Source organism: Somniosus microcephalus, chromosome 6, assembly GCF_052327205.1.
Source record: "Somniosus microcephalus isolate GS21.2 chromosome 6, FLI_Smic_1.0, whole genome shotgun sequence".
NCBI lineage: Eukaryota > Metazoa > Chordata > Chondrichthyes > Squaliformes > Somniosidae > Somniosus > Somniosus microcephalus.
This window is the reverse complement of record NC_140992.1, coordinates 192,006,379-192,031,540: the sequence shown is the minus strand read 5'-3', so window position 1 is coordinate 192,031,540 and position 25,162 is coordinate 192,006,379. Positions and strand designations below refer to the sequence as shown.

At 46.9% G+C, this 25,162-nt stretch overlaps 1 protein-coding gene across 3 annotated transcripts in view; it reads right to left on the bottom strand.

The window, feature by feature from the left end:
* LOC147116288 (receptor-interacting serine/threonine-protein kinase 2) overlaps positions 1 to 12,995 on the bottom strand; it is an 81,282-nt gene extending 68,287 nt beyond the window's left edge. For all 3 annotated transcript variants that reach the window (XM_085991117.1, XM_085991118.1, XM_085991119.1), the window contains exons 1-2: positions 12,860 to 12,995; positions 4,333 to 4,500 (exon numbers count right to left, since the gene is read on the bottom strand). In XM_085991117.1, coding sequence (XP_085847243.1) covers positions 4,333 to 4,490 — 158 coding nt within the window. In that variant the 5' untranslated portion in view covers positions 4,491 to 4,500; positions 12,860 to 12,995. The remainder of the gene's footprint in view (positions 1 to 4,332; positions 4,501 to 12,859) is intronic.
* Positions 12,996 to 25,162: the final 12,167 nt, after the last annotated feature.

Genomic DNA, 25,162 nt, shown 5'->3' with positions numbered 1-25,162 from the left:
GTCACGCCATATTAGTGCTAGACAGTACGTACTTGGGCAAATTTCAAATCTTCAGCGGAACTGGGGGTGGGTAGTAGCAGGAAATTAGTTGGGGATGTGCTCTCACATGTCTCCGTCCATTTTTACATCCTTCCAGTTTCTTGAGGGAAAGGACGGCTGGCAATATATATATAGGCGGGCATATAATAATCAGATGCAACTGATGGAAATATGTCACCCAGTGTATTTTATGTAATTTGCAGCATAGTAATGTTAGATGCTCTTGGCATGTCCTGTTATTGTGTAGCCGTTAAGCAAAGTAGATGCTCGTTCCTGGCATTTAACATTGCTATGGCGTAGAGGGGAGAATTTAAATTCTAAAAATAGGAACACCTGCGTAATCGAATGCAGAGACTATAGTGTGAAATTCAAAAAAAAATTTCCAGCTTTATTGGCAGCTTAGAGGCAACAGGCTGTTTTGCTGTCTCAAAGGCCCATCAGAGTAGATCTCCATCCTTACTACTGACAGACTCCTTGCTGATGCCTGGGGAGTTTGCTAACAATATCTAAATAACTTCGAGGCCAGAGATTAGCTGGATCAGGAATGCATCTTTGTGGCAGGTGGAAATGCTGCCATGCTGGAGATGCGCTCCAAATCTGCCATGTCAAAAATCTAGGCCATTGTGTTTAAATTCCAACTTCCACAACTGCAGGTGAAGGACATTTCCATTTGCCTCTCTATCATCGAAGCCTTTCCAGCTGGGACTGCTGACTCTGGCTCTGGGCAGAGTGAAAATACATTGATAAGTTATACTACATTTTCTCTCTTTTTGCCTATTTATGGATCTTTTTGCACCATGTATTAACTCTAGGTCAATCAGATAACCTTCTACTGGACTTTTGTCAATGTTATTCTGTAACCAGGTGCTAGAAGTGCATGGGATTGTGTCAGGTTGATGTTATTCTAATTTTCAGTGTCGGTCTGACTGGCATTTTTGCATTGATTACAGAGCTGCACTGTAAATCCTTTATAAAAGCTGTGAATCCACTGTGTGTCTACCATTGGGAGAGAGAATAAGAACATAAGAACATAAGAAATAGGAGCAGGAGTAGGCCAATCGGCCCCTCGAGCCTGCTCCACCATTCAATAAGATCATGGCTGATCTGATCCTAACCTCAAATCTTCTATCACTCTGCATCCACCCGAACCCATGTGATCTCCCGGGAGAGGCGAAAAACCAGATAAAGACCCAATGGCCAATTTGGGAGAAAAAAATCTGGGAAATTCCTCTCCGACCCATCTAGGCGATCGAAATTCTTCCAGGAGATCACTCTGTCCCTATATTTTCTACAGTACTTACCTTCTGTAAAGGCGATCTCCACCCCAGCCAGGAACAGGAATAAAACCATCTCCTGAAATCTAACAGAATTAGAACACAGTAGGAGCAGAACAAGGCTACACGGCCCCTGGGCCCGCTCCACTACCCACAGGGCCATGACCATTCCGAACCCAGACTCATGTCCAATTTCCTGCCCGCTCCCCGTAACCCTTTATTCCCTTTACTTCTAGGAAACTATCTATTTCTGTTTTAAATTTATTTAATGATGTAGCTTCCACAGCTTTCTGGGGCAGCAAATTCCACAAACCTACCACCCTCTGAGTGAAGAAGTTTCTCCTCATCTCAGTTTTGAATGAGCAGCCCCTTATTTTAAGATTATGCCCCCTAGTTCTAGTTTCACCCATCATTGGGAACATCCTCACCGCATCCACCCGATCAAGCCCCTTCACAATCTTATATGTTTCAATAAGATCGCCTCTCATTCTTCTGAACTCCAATGAGTAGAGTCCCAATCTACTCAACCTCTCCTCATATGACCACCCCCTCATCCCCGTGATTAACCGAGTGAACCTTCTTTGTACTGACTCGAGAGCAAGTATGTCTTTTCTTAAGTATGGACACCAAAACTGTATGCAGTATTCCAGGTGCGGCCTCACCAATACCTTGTACAACTGCAGCAATACCTCCCTGTTTTTATATTCCAACCCCCTAGCAATAAAAGCCAACATTCCATTGGCCTTCTTGATCACTTGCTGCACCTGCATACTAACTTTTTGAGTTTCGTGCACCAGGACCCCCAGATCCCTTTGTACTACAGTACTTTCCAGTTTCTTGCCATTAAGATAATAACTTGCTCTATGATTTTTCCTGCCAAAGTGCATAACTTCACACTTTCCAGTATTGTATTCCATCTGCCAAATCTCTGCCCACTTACTTAGCCTGTCTATGTCCCTTTGCAGGTTTTTTATGTCCTCCTCACTCACTACTTTCCGTCCCATCTTTGTATCATCTGCAAACTTTGATATGTTACACTCGGTCCCCTCCTCCAAATCGTTAATATAGATTGTAAAGAGTTGGGGACCCAGCACTGACCCCTGCGGAACACCACTAGTTACTGGTTGCCAATCTGAGAACGAACCATTTATCCCAACTCTCTGCCTTCTGTTAGATAGCCAATCCTCCACCCATGCCAGAATATTACCCCCAATCCCGTGATTTTTTATCTTGAGCAATAATCTTTTGTGTGGCACCTTGTCAAATGCCTTTTGGAAGTCTAAATACACTACGTCCACTGGTTCCCCTTTATCCACCCTGTATGTTACTTCCTCAAAAAACTCAAGCAAATTTGTTAAACATGACTTCCCCTTCATGAAACCATGCTGAGTTTGCCCTATTAAATTGTGTTTATCCAAATGTCCCGTTACTGTCTCCTTAATAATGGACTCTAACATTTTACCAACCACAGATGTTAGGCTAACAGGTCTATAGTTTCCAGCCTTCTGCCTACTACCCTTTTTAAATAATGGTGTTACATTAGCAGTTTTCCAATCTGCCGGGACCTTTGCTGAGTCCAGTGAGTTTTGGAAAATTATTACCAATGCATCCACAATCCCTACCGCTACTTCCCTCAAGACCCTGGGATGCAAGCCATCAGGTCCAGGGGATTTATCCGCCTTGAGTCCCATTATTTTACCAAGTACCACTTCCTTAGTGATTTTAATTGTATTTAGTTCCTCCCCCCCTCGAGCCCCCTGTTTGTCCAGTGTTGGGATATTCTTAGTGTCCTCTACTGTAAAGACTGATACAAAATAATTGTTCAGTGTTTTTGCCATCTCCATGTTTCCCACCATTAATTTCCCGGTCTCATCCTCTAAGGGACCAACATTTACTTTAGCCACCCTTTTTCTTTTTATATAACTATAGAAACTTTTACTGTCTGTTTTTATATTTTTTGCTAATTTACTTTCATAATCTATCTTCCCTTTCTTAATCAATCTTTTTGTTATTTTTTGCTGTCTTTTAAAGACTTCCCAATCTTCCATCCTCCCACTAGATTTGGCTACCTTATATGCCCTTGTTTTTAGTCGGATACTATCCTTAATTACTTTACTTAGCCACGGATGGCTATCTTTTCTTTTACACCCTTTTTTCCTCAGTGGAATATATTTTTCTTGGAAGTTGTAAAATAACTCCTTAAATGTACACCACTGGTCATGTACCGTCTTACCCTTTAATCTATTTTCCCAGTCCACTCTCATTAATTCCGCTCTCATACCTTCATAGTCTCCTTTATTCAAGCTCAGCACGCTTGTTTGAGATCCAACCTTCTCACCCTCTAATTGAATATGGAACTCAACCATGTTATGGTCACTCATTCCAAGGGGATCCTTTACTAGGACATTTTTAATTAATCCTGTCTCATTACACAGGACCAAATCTAAGGTTGCTTGCCCCCTGGTCGGTTCAGTTACATACTGCTCAAGAATGAGGGTGGAGCATATGAATTTGTGTCTCTCATATTGTGTGGAAATTGAGCTATGTGTTGTATGCAGTAAGGTATTTCTATGGTATTGATTTATGGGGTTGGTAGGGATCATACATTTGTGCGGCTGTGTAGGGGTGGTGTGAATGTGGATTTTTGCTGTGATGTGCAACCTTAGTATGATACCAGACGTGACGCTACTTCTCGAGTTTTGAACTGTACAACTGGCTATGCGCATATTCTAGTGGTATCCTGAAACTGTACTGAGACTAGAATTTTGTTCCCTCTGAAGATGTTCATCAGTCTACCGATGGCCAGTCCTTTCAGTAGAAGCAAGGACTGAGGTTTTCCACTTCATCGCTCAAAGTGAATGGGCAGAAAATTGCGGATTGGCAAGAACAGTGCCACAAAACCCGAGCCTTACTGTTTGGTAAACCCACAGGAGCAACCCCACTATAGGAATGGGACCAATTATTTGATAACCAGCAATCTCCAAAATATTCCCCCACAAAACATTGCAGTAATAGTTACCTGTCTTGTAGACTCTGGTTGGTCAGGATATTGACAGACACATCAATGTTTTTATGTCTGTGCCGTGCCTTTATCGTAAGTCCAGCTCTTGTCTGAAGCAGGGCAAAATCCTCTAAATCTCCTTGTGAGATAATGGGTACGGAGTGTGGAGCCGACATTGGAAAAGACCTAAAGTCAAATAGTGAGAGTGACTTAGACTGTCAGAAACTGTATAATGGGGAGAGAGAGAGAGAAAGAGAGACTGCCTCTTGGAGTGTTTGATCATCTCTCTTTATCATTCTTATAATCATTTATTTCAACAACAACAACAACTTGCATTTATATTGCTCCTTTAACGTAGTAAAACATCTCAATTTTCGTCCCTCCTAACCTGAAGTTGTTGGCATACTTTCTCACTTAGTGTTGGAATTGAGCACTTCCAGGCCAGGTACAGACAGATTAGATGCTAAGTTACAGTTCCATGGGGGCCAGCAGTCCTCTTGTACCTCACACAAGTGGTCAGTCTTCATGTGTGAGCCTGGACAGTGGGTGTCAGCAGGCTATCTGAGAGTGGAGGGTACCTCAACTAAGCTCAAGTCTACCCTCAACTTTCATGCATGTACATGTAATTTCCAGCAGTGGTCACTGATAGTGATCAGAAATGGAACTTGGCGGAATTTCCTCTCCCTAATTCCGGGCACGGGTGTGAATTGTAGTGCCGTACTGTCAACACATCTGAGATCAGCTAACTGGGACCTTCTGGCCTGACCTACTGAGTAATTGGGGGAAATCACAACCCTATTTTAGCTAGATATTCATCCAACTACTTTTCAAGGGAAGTAATCAACAGAGCATTAACTAGTTTTCAGTGGGTCTCTATTCCACACATTTACTATGTTGTAGGGAAAAATATTGGCCTTTCACAAACATTCTGCTGTCGCCACTCATGATGTTGGGAGGCACTTTACGATGACAGGCTGGAAAGTTTTATGCAAAACGTTTGTTTTCTAAGCTATGTCTAGCTAGCATAAGATGGCACAGTTTTGGGAATAGTTTCCATCGAGTTCTGTTGCAGCAAATACGAAGGCCGGAATTTTCTCGCTGCCATGTGTGCGGGTTTGGAGGCGGGTCGGCAGTAAAAGTTGCAGAAAATGTGAGCACGTTGGGAACCTGCCATCATCCCGCCTCCTCGTTCCTTTAACATCGGCGCGTTTGCCAGCGCACCACAGACCCAAACAGCAGAGGCGGGTGACCTAATTAAGCTAATTAAATCCTTGTTGTGAAACCCTTAACAGGGATTTTAACCAGACCTTTTGATTTTCACTGGATGACCACAGGAATCACACAGCACGGAAACCACGTCTGCCAACCTGAGGCAGAAACTCTGGCCATTGAGCGAGGTCATTAATGCAGAGCATGGAAATCCAAATAAATACTCCCACATGACACCTTATTACTTAACTATGGGAAAGGCTCTTGCTGACTCCATTTTGAGCACAGATTTAGGTGTCTACAGTTTACAAGTCTTTTCTGCAACCTCGGAAGCCACTCTTACCATATTGCTAGTAACTATCACAACATTGACAGATTGGTTCTCTGATCTCTACTTGACCTGCACCTATTACATCAGCATGGGTGCCACTTGTACTGTCTCACTTTGGTCTGCACAATTGGACCAGGATGAGCCCCAGCACCAGCAGCAGCAGGTACACCAGCAGCAACAGCAACAACACCACCAACCTTCTCCTCAATGACCTGATGCTCCAAAGGACAGAGGACATCAGCGCAGGGCTGCAGAGCGCCGGGGGCGATACCCTCAACACGGTATACAGGCAGAGGTTGAGCTTCCTCAACATGACTGAGCAGCAGTGCCAAAGGAGGCTCAGGCTATCGTGCCAGGTCGTCGCAGACATTTGCAGCTTACTGGAGCAAGACCTGCAGCCCAGAGAACCAGGTGGACACGCCTTACTAGAGGCTGTCAAAGTCACCAGCGCCCTGAACTTCTTCACCTCAGGCTCCTTCCAGGGACCTGCAGCAGACATTTGTGGCATAGAATCCATAGAGATTTACAGCACAGAAGGAGGCCATTCGGCCCATCTTGTCTGTGCCGGTCGACAAAGAGCTATCCACCCTAATCCCACTTTCCAGCACTTGGTCCATAGCCTTGTAGGTTATGGCACTTGAAGTGCATCTCCAAGTACTTTTTAAATGTGATGAGGGTCTCTGCCTCTACCACCCTTTCAGGCAGTGAGTTCCAGACCCCCACCACCCTCTGAGTGACAAAAATTCTCCTCAAATCCCCTCTAAACATCCAAACAATTATTTTAAATCTATGCTCCCTGGTTATTGACCCTTCTGCTAAGGGAAATAGGTCCTTCCTATCCACTCTATCAAGGCCCCACATAATTTTATACACATCAATTAGGTCTCCCCTCAGCCTCCTCTGTTCCAAAGAAAACAACCCCAGCCTATCCAATCTTTCCTCATAGCTAAAATTCCCCAGCCCAGGCAACATCCTCATAAATCTCCTCTGCACCCACTTCCTGTAATGTGGTGACCAGAACTGTTTGCAGTATTCTAGCTGCGGCCTAACTAGTGTTTTATACAGTTCAAGCATAACCTCCCTGCTCTTATATTCTATGCCTTGGCTAATAAAGGCAAGTATCCCGTATGCCTTCTTAATCACCTTGTCTACCTGTCCTGCTACCTTCAGGGATCTGTGAACATGCACTCCAAGGTCTCTCTGATCTTCTGTACTTCTCAGTGTCCTACCATTTATAATATATTCCCTTGTCTTGTTAGCCCTCCCTAAATGCATTACCTCACACTTCTCCAGACTGAATTCCATTTGCCACTGTTCTGCCCACCTGACCAGTCCATTGATATCTTCCTGCAGTCTGCAGCTTTCTTCTTCATTATCAACCACACGGACAATTTTTGTATCATCTGCAAACTTCTTAATCATACTTCATCTCGCAGGTGACCGCCCATGGATGCATCACACAGGTCACCGATGCCATGTTTAACAAGTCAGCCAATTATGTGAACTTTGCCACTGATGAAGCCAGTGTTACTGAATGTGCGCTCAGCTTTGCCGCTCTAGCTGGCTTCCCACAGGTGCAAGGCATCATCAACTGCACACATGTGGCCATCAGGGCACACCCACATCACCCAGGAGTGTTTATGTACCACAAGGGCTTCCACTCCCTGAATGTGCACCTCACCTGCAACCGTAGGAAGATCATCATGTATTTGTGCGCCAAATTCCCTGGCGGCTGTCATGACTCTTTCGTCCTGCGCCTGTCCACGCTCCCTCAGCTTTTTGCACTGCCAAACACACTTACCAGCTGGCTGCTTGGAGACAAGGACTAGCCACTGAAGACGTGGCTCATGACACCCTTGAGGAGGCCAAGCAATGAGGCTGAGGAGCATTATAATGAAAGCCACATGTCCACCAGATGTGTCATTGAGCAAACAATTGTCATGCTCAAGATGAGCTTCAGATGCCTTGACAGATCTGGAGGAGCTCTTCAGTACGCACCAGCCAGGGTTTCCAGAATTGTTGTTTGCTGCGCAGCAAGGAGGATTAGAGCTGCATGAGGAGCAAGGCGCAGAACACACAGCCTCTTCAGAGGAGGAGGAGGAGAAGCATCAGCTGGAAGACGAGGAGGAGGAGCAGGAGGAACCTGAGGTCTAGATGGCACCAGCACTGGAGCACATTGCTGCCTGGGAGGTCAGGGATGACCTCATCATGGTCAAATTAACTTAACTTCCTGCATTACACCCATTTGGCTGCCACATGCTGTGCCAAGATCTGCCCCTCCCCCGCCTCAACAACACCATAAAGCATCCCTACGTTGAACAAGCCATTCCTTTCACACTGACCCCCATTGCTGGAGGTAACGATATGTCTCGCCATTCACTCCAACTCACAAAGCCACTTCAAAGTAGCAGACAAAAATGGGCATGACCAGAAAGTGGTGAAAATAAATACTTTTATATGTGTCATAACAGTAACGGAACCTTAACAATAACACTTCTTGTGCTAACCATGTGCTTACCCTTGTGCATCTACTTCTGTTCCATTTTTCTTTTACGCGTACTTCTACGAGGTGCAACCCCTGTGGCTTCAGCAGAGGTAGAGGCAGGCTGCTCACTTCCCTGCTGTGACTGTGTAGACACCTTTGGCGGACGTCCTCTGGGATTTGGAGCCTGTGAGGGCCCCGCCAAAGTCTGCTCCTCCTGCAACTATGCAGGGGCAGAATCGGCCCTCAAGATCTGAGGCAGCATCTGGGGCTCTGACTGAGTGGGGGGCAACGGGGGAGAAGTGTGAGCGCTTTGAGAGGAGCCCCCACTTCCATGTCCCCTCTAAACATCATCCCTCGCTGCACAGCAGTGAGGCCATGAGGACACAAGTCTATGTTTACATCCCTCCTAGAGAGGAGGTCTATGAGCTTCTGCCATCTGTTGTCCATAGCTAGCATGTGCTTATGTGAGTGGAGCATTAGCTGCTCCTTGCAGGTGGCCATCTTTCGCATGGAAGAGCCTACAGTCGCCATCGCCTGCGACATGGTGGTGCTTATATTGGAGATGGATTCCTCCATTCTCTGCACAATTGCAAACATCGCGGCTGCAAAATCTGCCAGAGCCTCCTGCATTTCTTGCTGCCCCTCTAGGATCACCCTCTTTCTTGATGGCCCCCAAGGCTCAACGGCTTCATGCAGCTGAGCAGAGCTTGGAGCATCCTGTGCTTTCCCGCGAGGAGTCTCCACTGCTGTTCCTGTCAACCCCATCTGTTCTTGCTCACGTGTGAAATGTGAGACACCAAGTGACAACACTATATCTCGCATAGGACCCACCGAGGTGTGTGTATCTGCGCTGGTGCTGGGTGCGCTTGGGTCTGCTGACGGTGCACCCTCAGAGACTGGAGGATCCTCTGAGGAGCAATAGGGTGGGAGTTGGTGGGGCCCTTGATGGACCTGTGGGAGAGTAAAGAGAAGATTTAGAAATTTTATATCAAGAATGGCTAATGATACCATTATACACATGATAAACATTCACTGGCTGCTGACATCATCGTCACCAGATGAGTGACTGCTGTTTGCCATGTGGCTGTATGAGATGTAATTCTGTCACCAGGTTGCTGAGAGGCCCCCCTCTCTCCGTCTCCCACTGCCAGCTGCTCTGCAACTCTTGAGACCTCCAGGGCCATCTCTTCTGCTGCAGTTAAAGTGCTGAAAGATGGAGGGCCACCTCCGGTTCTCTCCCTCTCCCTGTTGTGTGCTCTCTTCTCATGCAAGGAAGGAAAGAAGAGAAGTTTGAGTGAGAGTGATGGCATGAGTGTAAGGATTGTGTGGGCTACATCTGTAGAGGGTGACTATGAGGGAGTGGGGTGCCAATGCCAAATGGCCTCTTTCTGTGATGTTACTTGGTATGATTACATTAGGATGAGGGTGAGTGTGAGGGGTGGTTATTATGATTACATTAGGATGAGGGTGAGTGTGAGGGGTGGTTAGTCAGATGGGGATGTGAGTATGTACATAGAGAGAGGGATGGGTGGACGTGCAAGGTATGTTGGTGTGAGGAATGATGTGCAGGAGTAAGCTTGGGAAGGCAGAGTGATGGGGATGTGGTGACAGGCACAGCAGGATGAAGGTGAATGTGACTTTGTACTCACCTTTCCTGATCTCATCAGATCATTGAAGCACTTCCGGCACTGCGCCCAGGTCTGCCTTACCACATCCCTGCTGTTGACCTCCTCAGCAATTTGGAGCCAGGCTCTTTTTGTCTCTTGGGGAGCTCTCTTCTGCCCATCAGCAGGGAAGAGGACCCCCCTGCGTGTTCTGACTCCCTCCACAAGAATATGTAGGGAGTCATCGGAAAAGCGGGGTGCAGCCCTCTGTCTTTGGGAAGTAATTTTTCTGTTTCTGCACAACAAGACACCCCTCTCCAATCCTCCCTCCACACTTCTACATGAACCTTCAAATGCGGTGTGGCCAAGGCTGCTTTAAATATCCCCGCTGGAAATGAGTCATCGATGTTGTCATCAGACCCGCACCACTTAATAGGGCTAGGAAACGCGCATGTCTGCCTTAATGGGGCCATTACGCTAAAGTCGCTCTGAGGAGCGGGCTGATCAATCCATCGTGGCACCGACCTGCTATGTGGCCCGCACGCACTCGACCTGACCCGACTCGGTGGGGAAAATTCTGGCTGTAAACATGTTTATCAAGAATGCATTAATGATTATGCTATAGCTATAGAACAGAAAAAATTGTCACCCAAGGGATGACCATTAGAATATTTAGGATAAAATGGCAGTTCAATGAATATATTTCCTTTTTAATTAGCCTTTAATTAGTATTTTCAGTGATTGATAATCGCACCCAAATCTTTTTCCACTTTTGCTAATAGACATCATCATTCATTATGTACATGCTTCCTGCACAAATGTACATTATCCTGAATTTATTCCAGTAAAAAAATCCACTTGCCACTCCTTAGCCAATGCCTTTAATTCCTTTAAATGCAAGCAACCTCTTGAAAACTGGTTATCTGGCCGAATACATAGGGAGGAATTTTAACCCACAGGACGGGCAGTGGGCAGGGAGGGGTTAAAATATAAAAAATGGGAAACCCAACCCCAGCCTGCCACGAACGCGTTTACTTTCGATTTAACCAGGCTCGGTTGGGTGGCGGGCAAGTTATCTGCTCTCAAGAGGCGGGTCAGTAATGTTAATATGTTAATGAGGCTGCATGCCTCAGATTTTAGCAGCCATGTGGATTTAACGGCTGCAGGCCAGGTTTCCCAGGGCTCAGGAAACCTGGCAGCTGAAGGGAGGCGCGAACTGCTGGCTGCAGCAGGTAAGTGCCTTTCCAGCGCTGCTTGTGGGCCTGGAGGATGAGGAGTGCTTCTGCCTGGACCCCAAGCTACCCAGCCGCAATCTTCCTCCCACCCCACGATCTGATGTCAACCCTCCCGCGATCTGATGCCGACCCGCAGTCTCCCCCACAATCTCTTCCGCCTGCGATCTCCACCCTGCAATCTCCTACTGCCCTCATGATTTCTTCTCTCCCCCCGCAATCTCTCCCTCCCTCCTCTCTGGTCCCCGGCTGCAGCTTTTACCACAGGCCTTCCTGCCCAACAACCAGTCAGCCACCTAATCTGGCCAGCTGCCGGGTGGGAAACGGAGAAAAGAAAATTCAAATGAGGTAATGCCGTTAAATTCAGCAGGACCTCTGCGTTCCCTGTATTTCCGTATTTCCCAGCCACTAAAAGTCGCCCCCGCTCCCTCCCCATAAATATCGGGGCCTGCGTCTCTTCCTGCTTATATATCGTTTCGAAATTACTGAAGGGAATACAGCACAGCCCTGGAGAGCTCCATCAATCACTATGCCTCTCTCGCTCCATCAAAACATAACCGTGTTAGCAGCTAGAAGGAGCGACACCTTGAAACAAAGCAGCTGGATATTTATATTTGCTTGTATTTCTATTTTTATTTGTTCCTGCTAATTTAGTAATGGAGATGAAAGCAGGGCAGTGAACCTTTGTTTTAAGTATTTATTTTTTGTGCTCATCAATATGCACGATGCAGTGCTGGGCATCGAAATACTTTGCCACTGAGGGGGTAATTTTAATTTAACCCACCTGGTGGGAAACTGACGGGATTGAATTGGCCTCCCAATTTAACTTTCCATTGGAAAAGGTGTAGAACGGGCAGCCAATCCAATTCTGTCAGTTTCCTGCCAGACGGGTTTGGTTAAATTAACCTCCTCAGTGTAGCCATCAAGTACTCGGTACAGTGCAGATTAGATGCTGGTTAAAGCTCTCACGATGCTGCACTGTTAAGCAATTCCAGGTCATGCATAACATGAGTTAGATACAGAATAAAGAAGATTACCTATTATTGCATTTCCATTTCTCACACTGCCTTCCCTAAGTGAGCTTATTAACTTTAGTAGTAATTCTGCAATCCAGCGGTGTTGAGCTACGCCTGCAGGGAACACAGTCGGAGAGCCGCTACTATAATACTGCAGTCCTGTCTCCAACCCATGCTCTTTGTGAGTGTAGTTGCCCTGCGGTGAGCATGAAATTGTGGAAATTACCCCATTAGTGCCATTTAATCCCAAATTATTAATAATTTTGTACTGTGGAATTATACCTTCTGGCAAACTCATTTTACTTAGAACTCTTACTCCTGCCTGGTACAGCTGAATTCTAATCAGTACTCCAAAGCGAAAGACAGTTAAATCCATAGCATCATCTGTGTCTATAGACTGCACTTAATGTGTACATATGCATAGGGAGTATATACATGCACATGCGCTGCGATCAAAGGCTGAATTCATAGTTAGTATCAATAAGTTGAAATCACTCATTCTTGTAGTTTGCTGCTGACTGTTTACATTGCATAGAATAGCAATATGCCTTTTATTCCTACTAACTATTCTACCCATGGCCTGTTTTACAAGAACAAAAAGCCATTGCTCACCGGCACTCATTTAGAAAGAGCTGGTTTAGGATTCCTCCCCCTGACTTTTCACATACCTGGTACTTCAGTGGAAGCAGACTCAGATTAGAGAATGTAATCTTCACAAAGTCCTTCTCCCCCAGCCCTCGTCTGCTGGTTAAACCGAAATAAGTTGAAATTTTTAACTACGGGACTACGTGGGGCTGTGTGGTTGCTGACTGTGAGTCAGACGATATGGCTGTGATTGGCTGTTGGCTGTTGCTTGAATTCCCCTTAGTATGGTACAAGTGGATTCTGTCAGGAAATTCTTTGCAAACTGGAACTGGGCCAAGCTGTAAATCTGTCGCCATAGCTACTGAGCACCAAAGACAATGACTGTTGACAGCTCTTAGGTTTTCAGGAACTTTGAAAAATATGAGGGGAATTTCAATGTAGACATGTCTGCACAAGTTCCTCATTAATTACCTAACTGTCTCTCACTGTAGGAGAGAAGCATCAGAAAGTAAATTCACATTGGAACCTGAGAGACCCAACTAAGCATACCTCTGATTCTTTAAAAGCCAGCATTTAGCTAAAGAAAAGATAGTTTTTCTAACATTGCTCCCACCCCCATAATAGACAGTGGAAGACAAACAAATAGGTAAATAGAAATAAGTTAGCGAAAAATGGATATCTCGCTCAAAGTAGAAATAAAGTTACATGAAAGTGGAAGGGAGAGTATAGGGAAAATAGGAATGATAGAATAAGCAGAAATAAACTGTATTTTTTTTTACTTCTATTTAAAATGTTATTTTTAGTAGTTTAAAGTTAATATAGTACACTCAAAAATTGAGCCCAGATGTCTCAGTAGCTTTAGTACCATTCTTTTAGTATTTACCATATTATTAATCTTATTCCCAGCATTACAATGTGTGTGCTAGAAGAAAAAGAAAATAGTTTACTCCAGGAAGACAGGGCTTTCCTCAGAACTGCCAGCTATCTAATGGTTAATTTATTAAATAATTAATTGATGATAGGGGGAATTGGTGATTTGAAATTTGATTTAATTCGCTATACCGAATTAAATGTTAGGAATGCAGTTAGCTGAGTCGTTTATTGAAAGAACGTGACCAAGAGGCTTTAGGGTGGAGTAGGCTTAGCAGAGTGAACATTATTTATGGAGATAGTTTCATTCGGTTAACTTATTGAATGTAAATCTCAGGGGATTTATCAGGGAACAACTATTTTAAGGTATATATGAGAGAGCAAAATAAAGGTAAAATGTATTTATGGGGACTAATTTGTTGAAGTCAATTCATTGAAGGGTATTAATATTACAGAATTTTGATATTTATGAGGGGGGCAGGTGTGGTTATTTTGGAACACCAAGTGCAGCATAGGCCAGTGAGTCTTGAGGTAACAAATCACTTCCAGATACTCCCAATATGGGCTGGTGAATCCTGAGGCAATAAAACATTACTAGACTCCTAATGGACCAAATTCTGAGGTAACAGAACATTATCAGACCCTCCCAGCAAGGGCCATTGAGCCCTGAGATTTTGGAGCATTACCAGGCTCTTCTATGACTTATCAGCAGGTTTCAAGGCAAAGTGCCAGACAGGTACAGTTCCATGCAGTGTCCAGGCAAGTTCCAATATAAAACTGTCAATCAGGCATGATCAGAGACCATATGAATCTTGATAGCATTAAGAAGTTACTAAGTATTAGTTCTGCTCAAAAGATTTATTATTTATATTTTTTAAAATATATACATTCATGGTGAGTGAAGGGCAGGGGGGGAAACTGGATGGTGCAGTGGTTTAGACACTGGGCTTTCACTGTTTTTAAAATTCGTTCCTGGGATGTGGGCGTCACTGGCAAGGTCAGCATTTATTGCTCATCCCTAATTGCCTTTGAGCAGGTGGTGGTGAGCCACCTTCGTGAACCGCTGCAGTCCATGTGGTGAAGGTACTCCCATAGTGCTGTTAGGGAGGGAGTTCCAGGATTTTGTCTCAGCGACGATGAAGGAATGGTGATATATTTCCAAGTCAGGATGGTGTTTGACTTGGAAGTGAACTTGGAGGTGATGGTGTTCGCATGTGCCTGCTGCCCTTGTCCTTCTAGGTGGCAGAGGTCACGGGTTTGGGAGGAGCTGTCGAAGAATCCCTAGCAAGTTGCTGCAGTGCATCTTGTAAATGGTACACACTACTGCCACGATGCACTGGTGATCGAGGGAGTGAATATTTAAGGTGGTGGATGGGGTGTGAATCAAGCAGGCTGCTTTGTTCTGGATGGTGTTGAGCTTCTTGAGACTGCATTCATCCAGAGTATTCTATCACACTCCATACTTGTGCCTTGTAGATGGTGGAAGGGCTTTGAGGAGTCAGGAGGTGAGACACTCGCCGCAGAATACCCAGCCTCTGACCTGCTCTTGTTGCCACAGTATTTATGTGGCTGGTCCAGTTAAATTTCTGGTCAATGGTGAACCACAGGATGTTGATGGTGGGGGATTCGGCAATGGTAATGCCGTTGAATGTCAAGGGGCGGTGGTTAGACTCTCGCTTGTTGGAGATAGTCATTGCCTGGCACGAATGTTACTTGCCACTTATCAGCCCAAGTCTGAATGTCGTCCCAGTCTTGCTGCATTCGGGCATGGACTGCTTCATTATCTGAGGAGTTACGAATGGAACTGAACACTGTGCAATCATCCCCCGGTGGGACAGGATATACCCAGGGATGGCGATGGAGGAGTCTGGGACATTGGCTGAAAGGTATGATTCGGTGAGTATGACTGTCAGGCTGTTGCTTGATTAGTCTGTGGGACAGCTCTCCCAATTTTGGCACAAGTCCCCAGATGTTAGTGAGGAGGACTTTGCTGGTTTGACCGTTGTCATTTCCGAAGCCGGTGTCTAGGTCAATGCCGGGTGGTCCGTTGTTGTTATTCTTACTGTTTTTTGTAGAGGTTTGTTACAACTGAGTAGCTTGCTGGGCCATTTCAGAGGGCAGTTAAGAGTCAACCACATTGCTGTGAGTCTGGAGTCACATATAGGCCAGACCAAGTAAGGATGGCAGATTTCCTTCCCTAAAGGGCATTAGTGAACCAGATGGGTTTTTACGATAGTTTCATGGTCATGGTCACCATTACTGATACTAGCTTTTTATTCCAGGTTTATTTAATTTAAATTCCCCGGATGCAGTGGTGGGATTTGGACCCACGTCTGTTGGATTATTAGTCCAAGGTCACTGGATTACTAGTCCAGTAGCATAACCACTATGTTACCTTTGAGAGCTGGGTTGAAATCTAACCCAGACTAACAAGATGATTTCTGGGTGTAAGGGTCCTAATATAAATTAATTTGGGCAGTCTTAGTCCTGTTCCTACTACCTAGAGCATAATACTGTCCTTAATTCAGCACAGATTGGCAATTTCACTCAGACAGGCCTGAGGATGGTTGGTGTGGGAACTGGAAACAATACCACACTTGTGAGTAAGGGATGCTCTTCTTAGGATGGGGGTGGGGTATATTGTTGGTGCTGGGGGTGGATTAATGCAGGGGCCGATGGGGCCTGTTCTCAGGGATCCCAGCCAAATATGGGGCACTTGTTAAAATTTACCATAACACAGAAAAACTGCATACAGCCAGTGGATCAGTTTAATTTAAGCGTAGTATATTGTAATATGCTTTGCTTTATTATTAACTAGCTGAAGTGCCCGGCGGTGCCGAGGGATTTTTGAGGGCACGTTGTTGTTGGAAGAGAGAGAGAGAGAGAGCGACTGGGGGGAAAGAGAGAGCGCGACTGGGGGGAAGAGAGAGCGTGACTGGGGGGAAGAGAGGGAGTGACTGGGGGGAAGAGAGCGCGCGACTGGGGGGAAGGGGGGGCGAAGGTGGGGGGGAAAGGGGAGGGGAGGGGGAAAGGAGGGGAGGGGGGAAAGGGGAGGGGAGGGGGAGGGGAGGGGGGGAGGGGAGGGGGAAAGGGGAGGGGGAGGGGAGAAAGGGGAGGGGGAGGGGATGGGGGAAAGGGGAGGGGAGAGGGGAAGGGGAGGGGGAGGGGGGAAGGGGGGGAAAGGGGAGGGGAGGGGGAGGGGGGAGGGAAGCGGGGGGGGAGGGGAGGGTGTGGGAGGTAAGGGGGGAGGGGGGAGGGAAGGGGGGAGGGGAGAGGGGAGGGAAGGGGGGGAGGGGGGAGGGAGAGGGGAGGGAAGGGGGGAGGGGGAGGGAGAGGGGAGGGAAGGGGGGAGGGGGGAAGGGGGGAGGGAAGGGGGGAGGGGGGAAGGAAGGTGGGGGGAGGGGGGAAAGGGGGGAGGGGGGAAAGGGGGGGAGGAGGGAAAGGGGGAAGGGGGAGGGGGGGAAGGGGGAGGGGAAAGGGGAGAAGGGAAGGGGAGGAAAGGGGAGGGGGAGGGCGGGAGGGGAGAGGGAGGGGAAAGGGGAGGGGGAGGAAAGGGGAGGGGGAGGAGGGAGGGGGGGAGGGGGAGGAGGGAGGGGGGAGGGGGGAGGAAGGGAGGAGGGGGGAAGGGAAGGGGAGAGGGGGGGAGAGGGAGGGGGAGAGGAGGGGAGGGGTGGGGGAAGGAGGGGGGAGAAAGGGAGGGGGGAGCCAGCAGACCCTCTCCCCTCTGCCGGTGATGGCTCCGCTGAGCTCCGTGCTGCCCCACGCACTGACACGCCGAGCGCAGCGCCCCGGTCAGCCCAAGCCCCGCCCTCCCGAGGCCGGGCCTGAGGCGGCTTGAGATGGCCGATTGCGGCTGGCCGGGCCCGGTTGCCTTGGTAACCCTCCTCCCCTCTTCGCCTCCTGATCTCCGGGGACCGGGCCTGGGCCTGAGCGGCTTGAGACGGCCGATTGCGGCTGGCGAGCCCGGTTGCCGGGGTAACCCTCTCCGCTCCCGAGCCCCGCCCCCCCCGCTAACTTGCTCGCTTCCCTCTGGCCACGCTCTGTGTGGAGGTGCGCGTGCGCTGTGCAGCGCAAGCGTGAGGAGCTTGCAGTGAGCCCAGCCAGCCTTTACCAAGATGGCTGGCCGCTGGTTTGGAATCGGGCCCAGCGGGGGGGGTGGGGGGTGAGGTGTGGGAGGAGCGTGCCACAAAACAATTGCCTAGGGTCCAGCATGGCTGGCAACAGACGCCCAGGCTTCGAGGCCTACCTGCAAAAACGGGGAAAGGTAGGAAAATTAATGAGATTAGATAAAAGATTTAGAAAGTAATTAACTTTTTTTAAAAACAATATGTGTTTTAAAAACAACTTTTTTTTTTAAGACGCAGGAAGCGGGAAAAAGAAATGAAAAGTTTGGAATCAAGATGGCGGCGACTCACCTCGGTTCAGAACGATAAGGCCCGCCCACACACGCACCGATTGGTCGACCGTCAGGTCATCGAAGCGTAGGATTGGTCAATCGTCCCGTCACTCGACTCTAGGAGGGCCCGCCCGCACGCGCCAGGAACCCGCCCCCGCCACGCAGCGATTGGTCGACTGTCGGGTCGCTCGACCATACGATTGGTCGACCTCGACGTCACTCAATGCTAATGAGCAGATAATGAGCGGAATTTTGAACGGTTTTTGGATACCGCGTGCACAATTTTTGTCTCACCGAAACGTAAATACGCTTACAACCGTTCTGGAATCGTAAGCTTTCTTTTGATGTAACACACGTGTAGGTACGCTCTATAACTTTTGATTGTATAGCCGGACAGAGAGACAGAAAGACAGACAGAGACATATAGGCCTAGAAATTGAGTGCCCTTAGCGCCGATTTTGCGGCGCTAGAGGGCCTAGCGCTGCATTTGGCGCCGGCGCCGAAATTGCCTGGGGCCCTTACGCCGCGGTAGACCGGTAGCGCTGCGCCGGCACCGATGACGTCATCGGTGTGCGCAGCGTCCCGGTTGCCATGCCGACGGGCCCCAGCGCCGAAATTCAGTTGCGGCCGCCTCGCCCGTGACAGCCGCAACTAAGACTCTGGCAACAGAGTCTTACGAGTCTTTGCGCCGGTGCATTAAAGGCCCCGCGGCGGCCGGCCGCTTTCCCGCCGGCCGCCTGGCCGCAGCTCCCTCCCCGGACTTCCCCCCCCCCCCCCGGAACAGAAGCAAGCCCGGCACTTGTCCGAGGTGCCGGGCTCATTTTTTAAAAGATTTTCGCGGGCCGCGATCGGGTGCAGGCAGCTCCTCCTTAAGGGAAGGAGGAGGCCTGCACTTCCCGAGCCTGCCGCACCGCATCGGGTGCCGCAGCGCCGGAATTGCGGCGCGAAACGGCAGTTAGCGCCGATTTACCGCCGCAAAGACCCTTCAGTAGCGTCGGCAGCCGTTTGGGCGCGGCCCTGCTGAATTTTTGGCGCGCGCAGGGGGACTTAGCGCCGGCACTAACTTCCGGCGCTAAAGCCCTGGCTAAGCCAAAACTCAATTTCTAGGCCATACTGTTTTATATATATAGAAGATGTAGTGTGCATTTTACTACACGTTTGTGTTTTATTGGATTGGGGCTGGGAGTTGTGTGAGGGGTGCAATGGGCACTGATGTTCTTGGTTCCCAAGGACCCAAGAATTCTTAATCTTGCTCTGGCTGGGACAGATTAGAGAGAGCATTACTTTACATTCAATTGTGCTATACCTGACTTGGGAGTGCTTGATGTTGAGACATGGGTTCCTGAAATTGAAAGTGCTCCATTCCCTAACACTAATTGCCCTCAAGTTGATGAATGCAAAATGTCTTGGGAGCAGCATCGTGCAGTTTTATTACAAATATTGACCGTACACTTTTGGTACAAAGGTCTATGTCCATCATATTATTTTGGGATTGGTCTCCATTTGCAGCCAGTTTAAAATGTGTATGGGCAGTGTCAACCCAATTCCTTAAATCAAAGGACATTTTAGTCACAATGAGATCATATGGTTTAATTTGAATATGTAACAACCTTCTCACTTCAGCAGCAACCACAGATAAAATTACTCAAGTACTGTGCAATAGCTCAGTCTTTCCACTCAACTTTTAACCCAGATTCATGACTCAGTGCATATATCTGTGCATGTGCATATGCATGTACGTGAGCATGCTCACAAACTTATTCACACATCTATGTAACAACAACTTGTATTTATATAGCGCCTTTAACGTAGTAAAACGTACCAAGGCGCTTCACAGGAGCATTATAAAACAAAATTTGACATTGAGCCACATAAAGAGATACAGGAAACTTTCTGATATCCGGCACTGATGGGACCGAGCTGGTGCCGTAACATCATAAGTGCCGGACATACCAGAGTTAATGTTTAAACATACGGAACTGAGAAGCTCCGTGTGAATCAACAAACCCTGTTGCTTAGCAACAGCTTCAAAACAGTCGGCTGCAGCTGCAAGCGTCTGTAGCTGAAGCTGTTGCTATAGCTACAGACCTTGCAGTGCTTGACTGGGGGAAAAAAAAGCAACGAGAACTAAAAAAACATATAGAAAACGGCTCCTGATTTTTGCCGTTAGATCGAGTATTCCAGACATATAACCTCCGGATAAACCAAAGTTTCCTGTATTAGGGCAGATGAGAGGTAGGTTTCAAGGAGCGTCTTAAAGGAGGAAAGAGAGGTAGAGAGGCGGAGAGGTTTAGGGATGGAATTCCAGAGCTTAGGGCCTTGGCAGCTGAAGGCATGGCCACCAATGGTGGAGTGATTAAAATAGGGGATGCTCAAGGGGCTGGAATTAGAGGAACACAGATATCTTGGAGGGTTGTGGGACTGGAGGAGATTATAGAGATAGGGAGGGGTGAGGCCATGGAGGGATTTGAAAACAAGATGAGAATTTTAAAATCGAGGCGTTGCTTAACCAGGAGCCATTGTAGGTCAGCGAGCACAGGGGTGATGGGCGAACGGGACTTGGTGCGAGTTAGGACACGGGCAGCTGAGTTTTGAATGACCTCACATTTACAGAGGGTAGAACGTGGGAGGCCGGCCAGGAGTTTGTTGGAATAGTCAAGTCTAGAGGTAACAAAGGCATGGATAAGGGTTTCAGAAGCAGATGAGCTGAGTCAGGTGCGGATTCGAGTGATGTTTGGAGATGGAAATAGTGATGGTGCGGAGATGTGGTCAGAAGCTTATCTCAGGGTCAAATATGACACTAAGGTTGCGAACAGTCTGGTTCAGTCTCAGGCAGTTGCCAGGGAGAGGGATGGAGTTGGTGACTAGGGAACAGAGTTTGTGGCAGGGACCAAAGACAATGGTGTCAGTCTTCCCAATACTTAGTTGGAGGAAATTTCTGTTCATCCAGTACTGGATGTCGGACAAGTAGTCTGACAATTTAGAGACAGTGGAGGGGTCGAGAGACGTGGTGGTGAGGTAGAGCAGGTGCACATCCACACTTATATTGCAGATGCAACAAACTCTAGAAAACGTTTAAAATTTTAATAGAAAATCTTCCTTCATATCTCTATCCCCCTTTTCACATTTTTACCTCACCATCTTTCTCCACACTCTTCCTTTGCATATTATAATGGTAATTTCCAACTTTGTGCTTCTGGTGGAGAGTCTCACCTGCTACGAGCATAAATTAGAAATTTCGGGGCACGCTGTGCATTACTTTCTGCCCATTTAAATACATTTTTTAGAAACTGCTTGAATTTCTAATATACATTTGCGGTATGAAAGTAGTGTCAGAAAAACACTTTCTGTCTGCCTGTGTCTCTCTTTTCCTGTCCTTTCCCACTTTTTCTATATGTCTGACATAAAGTCATGGATGAGCCAAAACTTTTTCCAATGCAACATTGAGAAAATCAAAGCTGGTTTATTCATCCTCGCCAGAAACTATACCCTAGCACTAAACCCAGCACACACTAGTTCACAGGGATATTTTGAATTTGCAGATATCCCCAGTCCTCACTTCCATCCTGCAGATCTTGGATCATATGTCATTTTCTTCAGAAATAGATTAAAAAACATTAATAACAGAAAGTGAAGCTCTAGGGCACCCCACTCACTACCTCCCCCACCCCAACATCACTCCTCTAATGAGTACTCATTGTTTTCTACCCTTCAGCCAATTTATTTTCTATTCTCAGGGTTCACCCTAGATCCCTACAGTTTTGAATTTAACTGATAGCCTTTTGTGTGGAACTTTGTCAGAAGCCTTTTGGAAGTCGAGGTACACCAGGCCACAGGGCTTTCCACCGTCCATTTGGGTTGTCACTTCCGCAAAGAATTCAAGGAGGTTGGTCAGGCAGGATCTTCCCTTTCTGATTCCGTGCTGACTGTTGTTTATTAGGTTGCTATTGTAGAGATGATTCTCAAGGTTACTTTTGATAATCGATTGCATTATTTTACACGGAATGAAAATAGGGTTAATGAGATTGTAATTGCCTGAGTCTGTTTTGCTCCACCCACATTTCTAAACTCTAGCCTATTCCTAAACTCTAGTACTGTGGCAGAACCACTGAATGACTCTGGCTAACTGTATATAATTCTTTTTAACGATGTTCTAACACCAGCCTAAACCTGTACCATTGTGTTAGACATTACTGTGTTTTGTATATAGAGTTTGCATGTACGGGGCGTGGCCCCTTTAAGAGCGCGGGAAAACACGGGAAAACGTGATGACGTCACGTCGCAAACCACGGGGCTGCCCAGGCAGTCCTCGTGGCATCTCCGTTGAGTAAAGACCTGTTTAATTGTTCTCTTGCGTTGATCTCCGTTATTCGTAGGAATTCGTTAATTCCTACAGTACCTCCCTAGTGTCCAATGATTCCCTCATAATGATTGTCAATGATTCATAAACCTCTAGTGTTTGACTTTGTAAGAATTAATCCTGAATTAATTGCTGTCCTGTCCACGTTTTGTTGATCTCATTCTTATAGGGATGTGTGTGTGAGTCTTGTGATAGCTCAGCACTGTGTGAAATTAGGCTGATGAAAGACTGACTTGAGGCTGAAGTCCTGGACTTCCCCCTTTCTTCACCATTTCTATATATAGTGCTGACAAGCAACAGCACTTTAGCAACAGTTACACTTCCTGCTTTCATCATTATGGAGTGGGGCAGGGCAGAGCTATGTGTGTGCACAAATACTTGGATGGCGCACAGTGTGATGGCTTCAGGACTCATGTTCTATTGAGTCAGAAAATAATGAAAGGTCACATGCTGCACTTTGAAATTTTAAAAACTGTTTCAAAAAGGAAGTTTAAAAGTAGTAATTGCACTGGTGGCAATTAAGCTGCCACTAATGTGAAAAGAAAGAACTTGCCTTTATATAGCGTCTTTCATAACCTCAGAACGTCCCAAAGCACTTTACTGCCAATTAAATACTTTTGAAGTGTAGTCATTATTGTAATGTAGGAAACACGGCAGCCAATTTGCACACAGAAAGCGTCCACAAACAGCATTGAGGTAATGACCAGATAATCTGTTTTAGTGACGTCGTTTGAGCGATAAATATTGGCCAGGACACCGGGGAGAATTCCCCTGCTCTTCTTCGAAATAATGCCATGGGATCTTTCACATCCACCTGAGAGAGTTTAATGTCTCATCTGAAAGACAGCGTGAAGCAAAATGGACCCAATATTGGTCCACCTTAGCAATTTTGTACTGGTCTTTGGCACTGCTATTCCAAAATTGTAGACATGCACCAGTGTTCATGATGCAACGTAAAGACAAGACACACAAATTGGCTTCATGCCAAGCAAAACAGGTATGTGTTTGTAGCACACCTGCTATCTTGCTCACAGCTTGATAAAGTGATTGGCAGCATTTGTTTTGGATCTGCTTTTAAGAAACACTTGCTCTTTGATTCAACTAGGAAATGATCAAAATGGCATTAATGTCAGTATCAGGCTTACAATCCAGAGGTCTTGTCTGAGGCTATGCAGATAGCTAGATGCAGATACCCCATCAATGCAAAATTGCATATATTAGTGATGGGGAACATTATATATAAAACAATAATTATAATATATTCAAAAGCTATGCTAAGTATTTCTTTGGGGCTTCTCCTTCTCCACCGCCGTAACATTGGCGGAAACCAGAATCATGGGCTACTGCTGGCCATCGATTGCTGCTTTGACACCTCTGCCGGTTGCCCCCCACCCTCTCCCGGTCACCACCCAGTCTCCCGGTCGCCGCCCCCCCCCCCATCCTGATAGGCCTCCTCACCCGATCAACCCCTTCCCGATTGTCCACTCTTCCGATCGCCTTCCCCTTTAAGCACTTACCTGAGGCCACTGCTGGCGATGCAGCAGCCTGAAATTGCAATCCTCTTCGCTGGCCTAATTTAATGAGGCATGCGCCCCAATATCAGATGCGCCTCGTGCCTACTCGTTCAGGCGCAGGGATCATTGCCTGTCCCCAGTTTGTACCAGCCTGCAAATCAAATTTCTAGGCCACTGTTGTTGTTGACAATTAGAAAAGGTTAAATACCAGTTGTTTACATCTGTGGACGTGAAAGATCCTTTGATATCGTTTGAAGAAGAGCAGGAAATTTTCCTGATGTCCTGGGCAACATTGATCCCTCAAACAAAACCACCAAAAATTGATTGGTTAATTAATCATTCATCTCATTGCTATTTGTAGGATCTTGTTGTGCACAAAATGGCTGCCACATTTTCCTATATAACAGTTGCTGCAGTGCTGCCCAAGTGGCTAATATTCATGTGTGAGCCTTGGCAAGCTATTCCACCACAGTCAAACCTTTTTCTTTCTTCATCTTATATCCATAGATGTGCAGTTCCAGAAGGGTTGATAGGAAATGGAACCCTGGCTAATTTGCTTCTCCCTATCCCAGGAGATGCTGAGGCCAATTGTAGCGTCCTTTCTACCGCATTAGCTGAGATACGTGCAGACTAGAAATTGAAACGGGAACCATCCTAGTTTGAGCATCCAGGTAGCATTCGTAGTTTTAGTAGAGAGCCATGATCTAACTGAATGGCAGAACAGGCTCAAGGGGCTGAATAGCCTACTCCTGTTCCTAGAGCATTCACTGTTGCTGTAAATAGTTAGATAGCCCTGTCCCTATAGCTGTATTTTGCTTTATCTTGATCTGTAATGAGAGAAGGCAAGAAAACAGCACAAATACCACAGTCAGTATAAAGGGAAAGAGGGGAGTAAAAAGAGAAAGAGGGGAGTTTTTTTAAATTTGTTCCTGGGATGTGTGTGTCACTGGCAAGGCCAGCATTTATTGCCCATCCCTAATTGCCCTTGAGAAAGGTGGTGGTGAGCCACCTTCTTGAACTGCTGCAGTCCATGTGGTGAAGGTACTCCCACAGTGCTGTTAAGTAGGGAGTGCCAGGATTTTGACCCAGCGATGATGAAGGATCGGCGATATACCTCTAAGTCAGGATGGTGTGTGTGACTTGGATGGGAACTTGGAGGTGGTGGTGTTCCCATGCACCTGCTGCCCTTGTCCTTCTAGGTGGTAGAGGTCACGGGTTTGGGAGGTGTTGCTGAAGAAGCCTTGAT